The 12,363-nt window shown below is 35.9% G+C and overlaps 1 protein-coding gene across 1 annotated transcript in view; it reads left to right on the forward strand.

The window, feature by feature from the left end:
• Positions 1 to 12,363, forward strand: part of hh (hedgehog signaling protein) — a 162,329-nt gene that overhangs the window by 127,737 nt on the left and 22,229 nt on the right. Inside the window, exon 2 of the mRNA XM_081749090.1 lies at positions 4,625 to 4,886. Within this exon, the coding sequence (XP_081605216.1) occupies positions 4,625 to 4,886 (262 nt within the window). The remainder of the gene's footprint in view (positions 1 to 4,624; positions 4,887 to 12,363) is intronic.

The following is a 12,363-nucleotide window of genomic DNA, read 5'->3' on the forward strand; positions in this document are numbered from 1 at the left end:
TTTGGGGGAGATAACTTTTCGTTGAAAATTGTAGGAATGAAACTGGAGAATGGTAAATTTGAGGGAAAATATTAAATTTGGGGAGTAATGCCCAAGCTTTTTGTGGGGTATGGGTGCTCCTGCTGACACTTCCATTTCAGAGAAAGAAGGATGCCATGCTCCCTTTTATTCACCTTTTATATACAGGGTGATTATAATTAAAGTCCCAGTTTCTAAATTCTGTAAATAAAGAAGAAAAAGAAGACCCACTGGTCAGAATGACTTCAAATTTGAACTCAATATACTTGAAGAAGGGGGAAACGGTATGGCATAAGAAAACGAAAGTTCCAAAGTGTATCTATAGATGGTGCTGTAAGCGGCATAACGAAACTGGATTCGGCTATAAGTGACATTTTGAATTGAAATACGACGGGCCTTGGCATGAGTTGCACATTAAAGAAACTGTACTGTTCAATGTGCAGGTTGTTTCGGTTTTGTGACAGAAAAAATGACTTTCAAGTCATTCAACAGTTGTGGCACTGTTAGTGGAAAGCCCATCCACAACGGCAAGGTCGTACCTTAAATATTGGATGGGAACCATCCACAATGGCAAAGTCGTACCATATTGGATGAAAAAAAATCGGTTTTTAATTATCCTGGAGATGAAAACGGGCCTCGTCTGTCTACAAAATGTTCCATGATCATTAATTATCCACTTTCATGCGAGCAAGAAATTCTAGAGCAAAGTCTCGTATTCAGGGGTAAAAGTGGATCTGTAAAGGTATGGGGACGCGTGACGTCACGCCATCCCCCATGCCTATCTTTCACCATTGTATTTCTGTAGAAAGTGAGGGGACGACAGAGATATTTTCTGGATGTGGTTGGACGGCCTCTCCCCGCGTTCCCCCACACTTTTACCACTGTTCTTACTGTGTGGCTTATAGCGCTATCTATTGATACATTTTGGAACTTTTGTTTTCTTATCCTATAACGTTCCCCCTTCTTCAAGTATATTTAGTTAAAATTTGAAGTCATTCTGACCAGTTTCTTTCTCCTTTTTTTCAAACAGCATTTTGAAAGTGGGACTTTAATTAGGGCTATAATCACCCTGTATATTATTATTAGGGATGCGCACGAGACGAGTCGAGACAGGATTTTCCTGACAAAATTCGAGTTGAGACACGGCTCTTCCAATAGAGAAATATACGTTTTTCGAGTCGAGACATCACTTCTACAGCACATTTTCGAGACAAGACAGCCACAAATCTTGTCTCGTGCGCATTCCTAATTATTAAGCAAATAACGGATCTCTTATTGAACAAGTAATGCTGTTATGTCGTTCATGTTACACAGGAAAAAAAAAAAAATAAAGTATGCGTGGAATCAGAACAAAACTAAATTACACAGTGAGGTCATCTGTGCTACATAAGTCTTAAACAAATTGAGCGACTAATGTTGTATCTGGCAGCGAACTGTCAATAAATAAATAAGTAAACTTATGATTCTTATGTAGTTATGTCGTTAATATTGAAAACGATTTCATCGTTCATTTGTTTATTTTACCTCTGTAATAATTCAAAACTTGATAATCTAGTAGCAGAAAGAAATACAGTGCAATTTGTAGTACCTGCCATTGTAAAAATAAATAAACTTCACTGTATTGGGCCATTAATTTGTATATTTTCTCACACATCATGACTAAAAAGCAAATCAAATTGAGCTTTTGCTCTTTCTGAAAGGAAATGAGGCATCTTACAATGATTGCACAGTGCAGAATGAGAATGAAGCACCATGGGTAAATCCAAAGTTCCTGGCATTAAAAAAGAAAAAAAATCTATGCCTTATAGTGCTGATGTGCAAGAGATGGGCGTGGCTTGTGACGCACGTAGAGAGATTGATTGGCTGGGAGCGAGGAACGTGACTGTCGGTGTCCTCTCTCAGGCAAAGTAACAACGGACCCAATAATACTTGTTGCCTCAAAATTACGGTGTAGAGGCCTTCATCTTCATCGGCCTTCCTCCAGGGAATCTTCCAGCGATCAACAACCACTTCCAGTGACTGACTGTACGTTGGATGGCGCTTGAAAGCAACGACAGTTACTCGTGAGATTCTTAGTTATGGAAAACATATTTTCTTTTCTTTTCTGCTTTTGTCATTTTCAAAAATTGTAATTTGTTTTTGTTATCTTCATCGTATCTAATTACAATGTTTTTATTAGAATACTTTTTTCTTCGTTTATTTGTTTAAGTGAAATCTTGCAACTTAAATTTAACGCTCATCCATACTAAATACGGTCTTTAAAGTTCCTGTAAATAAAACCCGATGAAAATAAATATTTTCACATAATTTTCACGGTAGCTTATCAAAATTAATTCATGTTATTATTATTGTATTTAGATTTCGTACGTGTGTAGGCAAAGCCACTTAATTAAACATTACTTCAATATATAACAGAATTATTCAGTGTTGGTTCGAAGCTGCCTCTAACGGAAATACTAGGAACTATTGTGATAAACGTTCTATTAAGCTCGCGGATAAACTTGGTAAGATATATCTTCTTCAGAATATTGAATGAACTTCGTAAATTTTGTAAAATGTTCTCAGAAAATAAAAATATTTAATCTTACACATTGAAATCATGTAGCCTTTTTTTTCAGTTAAGGAAATTATGAGTAAAAAATTGAAAGCAGGATCCTGAATCAAGTCTAAATAGTAAATATTTTTTTTAAATAGTGCTTTTATATGCACTTTTTTTTTTTTTTTTTTTTGCTGGAGTATAGCTTCCAGTAGTCGTAGTAATAAGTTATGATTGGTCCCGTGGATACTTTTCTGTTTGCTTTGGTTTCTTAAAACTAACAGAAATAATTGAATCAAAACGGGGGCACTCCCAGAATCTGCCGTAGAACTGACAATTCAGTTCATGATGAATAGTAATGTTGCCGGGTGCACGTAAGCGAAAGTTTTATCATGATAATTTCAAAGTTCCTTTTTCATTGTTTTCAGGAATTGTATAATGTAGACAAATCCTTAACATATCTTTTGATGCACTGAAACATCAGCACTGTTGCCAATTCAGAATGTTAATTTATACTATGAAAACCATGTTTTCCCTAGTAACCCCTTACAGAGCCCTCATCCGATTAGTTATCGGTGGAAATGAAAAATTCTTTTTTCCATCCCATAGTTTTCTAGCTACTCCAACTATACAAACTGAAAATTAACGATAGAACATCTATACGTATGAGTCAATTTAAGTGATTTATATATATATATATATATATATATATATATATATATATATATATATATATATATATATATATATATATATATATATATATATATAGCTTCCTAGTTTAAAAATATATGCATGAACAAGGTTTCATTTTGGTATAACCATTATTTGTGTACCGCTTCCAGTTCAAAAGTTCTACTATCCAAAACTCCGGGTTGCATTGTATATTGGACACCCTGTATTATTTCATCTTTATTCATGTCACCTATTTAGATAAAACTGATATTGTAATAGTACGGTACGTAACACTATGTATGGCACTAACGGCCGTATGCATCAACGAAGTTCAAATGGGCGTTCATTTAGGGCCTAAGTGAGTTCAAAATTGAGTTTTATAACTTGAACGTAGTTCAAGGAATTTTGCTGCACCATTGGAAATTCAGTACGTTTGGTTCAATAGTCCTGCTGTACACCAACAAGATAAACGAAGTTGGACCCTGGAAATCCCACTTGATCGAGCCTTAACGTTGAACGTAGTTCAACAGTTGAACTTTGTTTATACATACGGCCTAAGAAAACAACAGTCTGTAATACAAGTTGAACTTCGTTGATACATATGGGCGTAAGTGAATAACAGTATACAATACGAGTTGAATTTCTTTGATACACATGGCCGTAAGAAGATAACAGTATGCAATACTAGTTGAACTTCATTGATATATACAGCTGTAAGAAGATAACAGTATACAATATGAGTTGAACTTCGTTGATACGTACGGCCGTAAGAAGATAGCAATATATAATATGAGTTGAACTTCGTTGATACATACGGCCGTAAGAAGATAACAGTAGCTATACAATATGAGTTGAACTTTGTTGATACATACGGCCGTAAGAAGATAACAGTAGCTGTTGTTGATACATACGGCCGTAAGATTATAACAGTATACGGCCCAATATGATGTCAGATAAGCCCAATAACTTTAATTTTTGTTTACCTAGAATATTGTGAAAAGATAAGACATATATCGACCAATAAACGATATCAGGCTAAACAATCTGATATGCTTTCAGGGTAAATTCTGAAGCGTAGTTTTGTGAAAATTGAGAAAAACAAACTTTTATGGTGTTAAAAATCTGTCGTTCGTTGCTTATCTGCTGTAATTTATAGTATTTTGTAAAATTCTACTTGAATATATTATATTTATTAATGTACTGTGTATGAAAAACATACATAGTTAAATATTTATTATTGTTTAATGTCTCCTAACAGTGACGCATTTAAGTCTCAAACTTATGCACATACTACTTAGGTCTATAAGAAATAGAATAAAATTTTAGGAGCGGAAAATTTTACTTCTTTCATTTGAAAAATGTTCTGAAATACTTTCTTTTACTTTATGCTTTCAGCGTTGTAAGGAGAAGCTGAATACGTTGGCCATCTCCGTAATGAACCAGTGGCCCGGCGTCCGACTACGAGTGACGGAAGGCTGGGATGAAGAAGGCCACCATGCTTCCAACTCACTGCACTACGAAGGCCGCGCAGTGGACATTACGACATCCGATAGGGATCGATCCAAATACGGGATGTTGGCGCGGCTGGCAGTCGAAGCGGGATTCGACTGGGTGTTCTACGAGTCGAGAGCTCATATTCATTGTTCCGTCAAGTCAGGTAAGTATAAAAGTTTCATTTGGGAACAGTTCATCTCTTCATTGCAGGATAGACCTAGGATATGTTCTTAGTTTCTAAGACTGAGGACGTAAGAAGAGAGTTTCTATCAACAGTTTCAAGGATTCAGCCTTATTTTGACAATATCCCGACGCTCTGATGATGTTAAAGGCATACAAAGTGCGTTACTCTTTTCAATGATAGACCTTAGACGGCGCACTTTTTGGGGGTGAAAGAGGAGGGCACAAAATAAAAGAATCTAGTCTCCTAATGGATGCTAAATACATACATCGACCGCGATTATTCCATGTTTAGACAAAGTACTCTCTATACCAGTGTTGTCTAAATGGCGGCCCGCCAAACCATTTACTGCGGCCCACAGAGCTCTTCGCGATTTACGATTGTTATTACTGATACTATTTTCATATATTCATTCTTTTAATGTTTCCACTCTTCTTTCGAAATAAGGCATTCATTTAGCGCTTCTGTACAACAGAAAGGCGCGGACATCCATGGCAACATGTTTCTCTTACTTTTGTGAGTTTGGTCGGAAAACAATGTCAATGTTTGGTAGCATTTGTTTCTGTGAAAAAGTGCATTTTCCAGCATCAAGATTGTGAAGAATCGCTTCAGAAGCTGCTCTGTAAAGGCGGTGATGGCCCTCAGGCTCACTACAATTGGACACCACTGCTCTATACAATGGTCACCATTTGAAGTAATACAGTGTATACTCATGTTTCAACACATTAACATTTTTCCAACTAGAAACAAAAAATACCGCTCAACATTTACGTACTTTCCGCAGAATTCCTATTGAAATATCTCAAAGAATACTGTGGATTCTCACCAATATGTATTTCCCCTTTTTGTTCTCCCTCCCAAAAGCTCCGGAATGAGTGAGTAAATTCCGAAGTAAGTACGGTTAACTTTAGGTTGGATAACACTATAGACTCAATTCTCTTTTTCTAAGTTATAGAAATAGACTATTATTCAAACAATTGTCTCCATTTCAAAGTTATTGACAAAATAAATCATAATCCAGTTTTTATTGCGACTAAGGATAACAAAAAATATCTCCCTGTCATTTGCTCAAACATTATTTACCAGATTGGCTTTATATAGGAGCAATTTATCTGGATTATTTTCTTCATAAGAGTTTCTCAATTATAATTTATATAGATCATAAGACAAGATAAATGTAACATTGGTGATTTTGCATTGCGTATTGTTTAATAAAGCAAATCCTGATCTATCTATAGAGACAATAGGGGATATACTAATAAGAGGCCTATTTCACTTAGTAGATCCATAAACTCGTTCCAAACTGGGAGTCAAAAGGGGTGGATACAAGAACAAAAGAAAGCAAAACTAAGAACAAAACAAAATTATGGATGTAGTAAAGGAAGGCTGCAGGAGTGGTTCCACGTAGTAAAGATAAGAATCAGTACATCTATCACCCTTTTTAGCATGGCCTGCATAAAAATCGGAATGTCACCCACAGTGGCTGAACCCCGCCGTGAATTAATGGGACAAATTAGACATGCTTACGACTCCTGTCATTCTTTTGGGTTGTGGTAAAGCCGCCGCACTATTACTTAACTGCTGGAATCACTTCCATCAGCGGTGGCATGGGTACAAATCACAACATCAAACTCTTTGGGCATCCGGTTTACATACTTACCTTTACCCTACAGAGTATCCAGTGAAATGTGCTCGTCACTGGAACATTTTAGTTTGGTCACTTCGTCGTTCCAGTGACTGCTCCCGAATCTTTAACATTTTGAAAGTTAATCTTCCCATTCATTTTGTCGCTTTAATGACTGACAAGCACTTGTTGATTAATTGAAACCATTTTACGAATATTTAAAAATTCAATTAGTCAAGTTATGCTTATACAAGACAATATTACTTTAAATAATGATTTTCTGTTATAAGGATAATCCATTAGTATTTAGAAATTTATTATCTTCAAAGCATCACCATTCAACAAATGTAGTATTTTTGAGCATTACATAGAACCATTTATATTCTCTACCTATTTATATATTTCACCGTACCTGTTAGTTCAAAAATACGGATACTTTTTTCTATTATTAATTGTCTGCAATATATATATATATATATATATATATATATATATATATATATATATATATATATATATATATATATATATATATATATATATATATAGGTCTACAGGTGCGGATCCAGGATATGATCAAGGGAGGGGCTATAGCCCCTATAGCCCCCCTTGGATCCACCATTGTATATATTGACAGATAGATATAGATATAAATTGGACTATCTATTCTTAAATAGATCTCCAGAATTTTTTCACGTCTATTGCAAAGTTTGACTGGTGAGAGACACAGCCGTTGGACGATTCTTTCAAATTAGAAATTATGAAAACATTCGATTCTGCACTCGATATATTTGGTTTAACAAATCCATTCGATACGTGATACGAAACTTTCATGTCTTAGTTCTGTTTGGTTTTCTTATATTTATTTGATGCTTAAAATGCCGAATAAGTTGAGATGATAGTTATTTTAGCTCATGAATCTCACATATTAGACACAACAAGGCTTAAACCCTCTTCGTTTCAGGTTAGCAATCTTTTGGTCGGTTCGACACAGCTTTCTACTCTTTCCTATCTTAAGACAGACTTCATTTCCTTGTGCGTTTTCTTCCCTATATCTTGTATTATTTGGTCCGTATATTTCAATCTCAGCTTTCCTTTAGGCATTTTTCCATCTGCTTTTCCTTCCACAGCTGATAGACTGATTTCTGCTTGTTTCATAATGTGTTCAATCATCCTACTTTTTCTTTCTCGAAACGTTCTTCGGTATACTTATCCTTTCTTCTACCATTTTCAATACTTCTTCATTCGATACTTTCTATTCACCCATCTGATTTTCAACATTCTTCTATAGCACTACATTTCCAAGACTTTCATTCTCCGCTTTTCCTTTTCTGCAGTTCATATACATGCTTTGATCAATCTTTTCTTGTTTTATATCGACGTTTCCGGTTAGAAGTTTTGTTTTCCTTCAAACGTCTTTGTCCTTGCACCTACCATTTTATTTTATTATTTTATTCCCTAAGTAACTGAACTCCTGTATCTTCTTTCACCAGGTAATCTATTTTGATCTTAATTTTTCTTGTTTTATTTCCTTGTCCATCTCATGTTTCTTCTTTTCGCTCTTGTTGATCATGTTAAATTTGCTCCTATGCAGTTATTGCATTCCGTTAGATCTGTATCTAACTTTATCTTACTATCTGCCAACAGCGTGATATCTTCCGCCAATCTAAGTGGGTGAATTTTCTGTCCATGAACAGTTATTCCTGGATTGTGCCAGTCCTTAATTTCTGTTACTCCTTCTTCATTATAGAAATTAAACAAAATTGGTGACAATGATCATCCTTGCCTGATCCCGTTACTTCTTTTTCTACCTCAATTTTTGCCTTCTGTTCTTTGCATACATTATGCATTATTCGTATATTATTCTTCACTTCGTAAAGCTTATTCTTGATTTCTTCAGAATATTAAACTATTTACAATTACTTCATAGTAAACATTGGTGTACATACTAAACACGAAAGATGTCCTCCGTCGAGACATATTGTATATCCGTCTGTCATATCGAAAAAAAAATTAGAAATAGTGCAGTCAAAACTTATTGTAAGATTGGGAGTCAGAGGAAGAAACTGTTGGACAAATAACGGCATGTTGTTGGTTGGCCAACGTACATTTATGAATTACGTTAGGGCAACATATTTCTCAACTTTATTTGTGGAAACTATTGGATAATTGATGGCAATCTGTTGGTTGACCAACGTATACTTTGAATTACGTTGGGCTAACATATTTCTCGGCTTTATTTGTGCAATATGTTGGATAAATGACGGCAAATTTGTGACTGGCCAACGTATACTTTGAAGTACGCTGGGCCAACGTATTTTTCAACTTTGTAGAAACTGTTGGATAAATGACGGAAAATTGTTGGTTAGCCAACATGACATTTTGCATTACGTTGGGCCAATGTACTTCTTAACTTTATTTGTGGAAATTGTTGAATAAATGATGGCATATTGTTGGTTGCCGAAAATACTTTCAACTACGTCAGTATATTTTGTAACTTCGCCTCTACAACTACCAATTCTCAACCTTGCTTATGTAGAGCGTACCAAGTATATTAGGATTCGTCGTCTTGATCTATGCCACTGATTCTGATACAGTTAAAATAAGATTCCCACACGTCCGTATTTTGTACAGACTGTTGGTATTTTAAGACTTGTGTCTGCGTCCGTATCACACTCTTAAAAAGTGACAAAATGTCCGTATTTTTGGTTTGGACTCTCGAAATAGATTAGTTAGTTACTATTTCCTTACCACTGCACCGATTACACGCTTACTACGGAAAAATACTGGAGTTTTGTGCTCTTTCATTTTAAAGATACGTGAAAAATTGTAAAATAGATTGCGATTTCTGTGAGAGTGAGTGTGAGTGAGTTTACGAACGATGCAGAGAATTGTGATTGAAGAGAAAAAAAACTCTTTTACTGGAACTGAAAATACCTTTCGATTCTCGGACAAGAAGCCTAACCTCGGAAACCTAATCGCTATATAGATTTGAAACCCCTTAGTTCCCACGAATGTTTTATTGTTTAACACTTTTGAAAACAACATGTAATGAACTAAATATCGCTTTTTTTTAAGTATTTCAGTGTGACATGTATTGTAATAACACAAACAAATTAGTCTAGCTATTTTAACTTTTATTGTACTAATTTAGTAGTAGAGTTTTAATTGTAATGTTAAACTTGTTATGGTGCTATAGATATGCTTTAGTAGATATTACAAATTAAATGGTTTAACAAATTTTCAGTAAAATCAAAAGTGTCCATATTTTGTTCCCAGAAACATGGGGGTCATTTGGGGAGGATAATTGCCTCCTAAGTTTGAGAAACATGATTTTTAATATATTGTATACTAATAAAAGTAATGAAAATCTTAAGTCGGTGGATTGTAAGGTCCCTTCCCCCCTGAGAAAATCTGAAGTGACGCTACTGTCCACTTCCTAATAGCAGTCCTAAAAAGTTATAATATCTTTGAATAAGAATCATTCTAATTGTTTTACTTGATCATAAATTTCGTAACTCGTAACATTTCCGAATTGCATTACATTTAAACTCTCAATTTTTTCCCTACAGTTATTCTGAAGAGGAAGGGGGAAATTATATAAAAACACTAATTTTACCTGAAATGATTCATAATTGTGATCGAAGTGACAAAAAATCACTGATTTAACGATTCAAAGAAGTCACTTTCACGGTATCACAGATCGTGCATTCCTTTTTTGTTCCTTTTTGACCCGTGCACTTGTGTAAATATCTGTCAACTTTTCCACCCCTTTTTCCTAAGCATTTATCATTCAGTTGCTACTTTATGAGACGATCAAGGTTGGCTTGCAAGATGCTTCATCTTCTTCTTTCCTTCTCCTGCAACAAGGTTTACTCTCCGATTGAAAGTGAAGAATGTAAATATATGCAAAGTGGCATTTTTTCTCACAATCTGCTTGTCATTGTCCAACCAAGATGGTATGTTCCTTCTCTTAGACGAACCGTGAAAGCGACAAATGTTTCTAAAGGTAGGAAAATAATCATTCTTGTGCCTGAAGGGAGTTCTTCTTTTTTTTGTGTGTGTGTGTTTCATTTGCAATTTCCATTCTTTAACTGCAAATATCTTACGTAATAAACTATGCTTAGCGCAAAACACTTGTTTGAATAGGCAGTAACATGTTAGTGAAATTTACTATGTTATCATGAAATTCAACTAATTTTCACTAATAATAACTGTAAAATAATATTTTATACAGTCAGTTAAGAAATGCAATGGCAAAGAAGGAATTGTCTCGTTAGGAACGTGGTAAAGGGTATGGTGGTAGGAAAGAGAGGGAGGGGGCGAAGGAGGCTACCAATTGATGGACGATACCAAAACAGGAAAATCGTACATGAAAACGAAGAGGTTAGCGGAAGACTACGGAGCTTGAAAAATTCTCAGTGGTGCCAAGTGATCTGTCAATAATGGCAGAATATCTGTGATGGTGATGATTAGCAAATGTGCTGTAGCTTCAATAAAAGTACCTTTTCAATTCATTTACTAATCTTCGAAGTTCAAGATGGAGTAATTTATGTAAATATTAAGTTGTTCTTAAGAATATCACCAACTAACATATCTGAGGCATTGGGCTAGTCCTTGGGGAGTTGCGTACGAGACGAGAGTAGAGATAGAAGCATGTCAATTCTCATCTCGTTTCTGAGACGAGATATTTCACGAGTCTTGTGGCCAATATTAGTTCCCCTGGATCTTAGTCTAATGTTGGAGCGTTTGACGCATGTCAGCGTGGTCCCGGTTTCGATTCCTGGCCGGTGCTTTCTAATTTTCGGCGTCCACGCAGCGTCATGAAGCAAACTGAGGTGTTTCATAAATAAATAAATAAATAAAAAATGTTATGGCCACTAAGTCTAGAAAGCTCTTGATACGCCTGTCAGAGGCAGGGTGACAGAGTGCGCTGACCACGCGTGTTCGTTGCTATGTTGGACGAAGTTCAGCCGGTCGCTAACAGATGGCGTTGGAACGGCTCAGGCTCCCAGAAGGAGCTGTTATACCAAGTGATTTTAAACGAACGGAATATTAATCAGTTGGACGTTGTTAACTAAGTAATGCATGGTCAGGAAATCATTCCCAATCGGCGCTATTTCTTGCTCGCTATATAGACCAGATTTAACTTCCTTGTAATTCAGATATCTTTCTAACTGCTTTACGCTACTTACTTAATTAACACTGGCAGCTCTGTGTCTTTCACGGAAAAATAGAACTCAGAGCTATACACGTAACAAGGAAATGGGAAACGAAATGACTAGCTTAACTTTACACGTTTCCGTCATTAGATTAAAGGAGATGGCGGATTGACGAAACTGAATGATGATGTGCAAATCTAATTCAGAATTGATTAACTGAAAATATTGAGAAAAAACGAGAAAATCCCGAAAAACCACGAACACGATGATGTACAACAAAAGATTAGGTTGTCTGAGATCGAATCAGGAATATTTCTAATCAAAGGTGAGCGTTCTGCCACTGAGCTACTATGTCCTTCTGCCAACTAATGGACTGCACTAGACAACTTACTAAACAGTATGCAGTGACCCGACGTAGCGTAGTCGCTAACGCTATCGTCTTTGGTGCGAGCAGTCCGGGGTTCGATTGCCGATGGGGACACTTGATCCTCCCCCCCAAAAAAGACCAGCATCCTGAGTAAGATTTTCCTCATTCACACCAGGCAAATGCCGAGATCGTACCTAACATACAGGTTCCAAGCCGCTTCCTTCCCTTCCCAATCCTTTCTTCCTTCCCTTATCTTAAATAGCGGGATCACCGAAGGATGTCATCCTTTGTATGTGATGTATTAAC

Source organism: Thermobia domestica, chromosome 2 (genome assembly GCF_964235325.1).
Source record: "Thermobia domestica chromosome 2, izTheDome1.hap1.1, whole genome shotgun sequence".
In the NCBI taxonomy this organism is placed as follows: Eukaryota; Metazoa; Arthropoda; class Insecta; order Zygentoma; family Lepismatidae; genus Thermobia; species Thermobia domestica.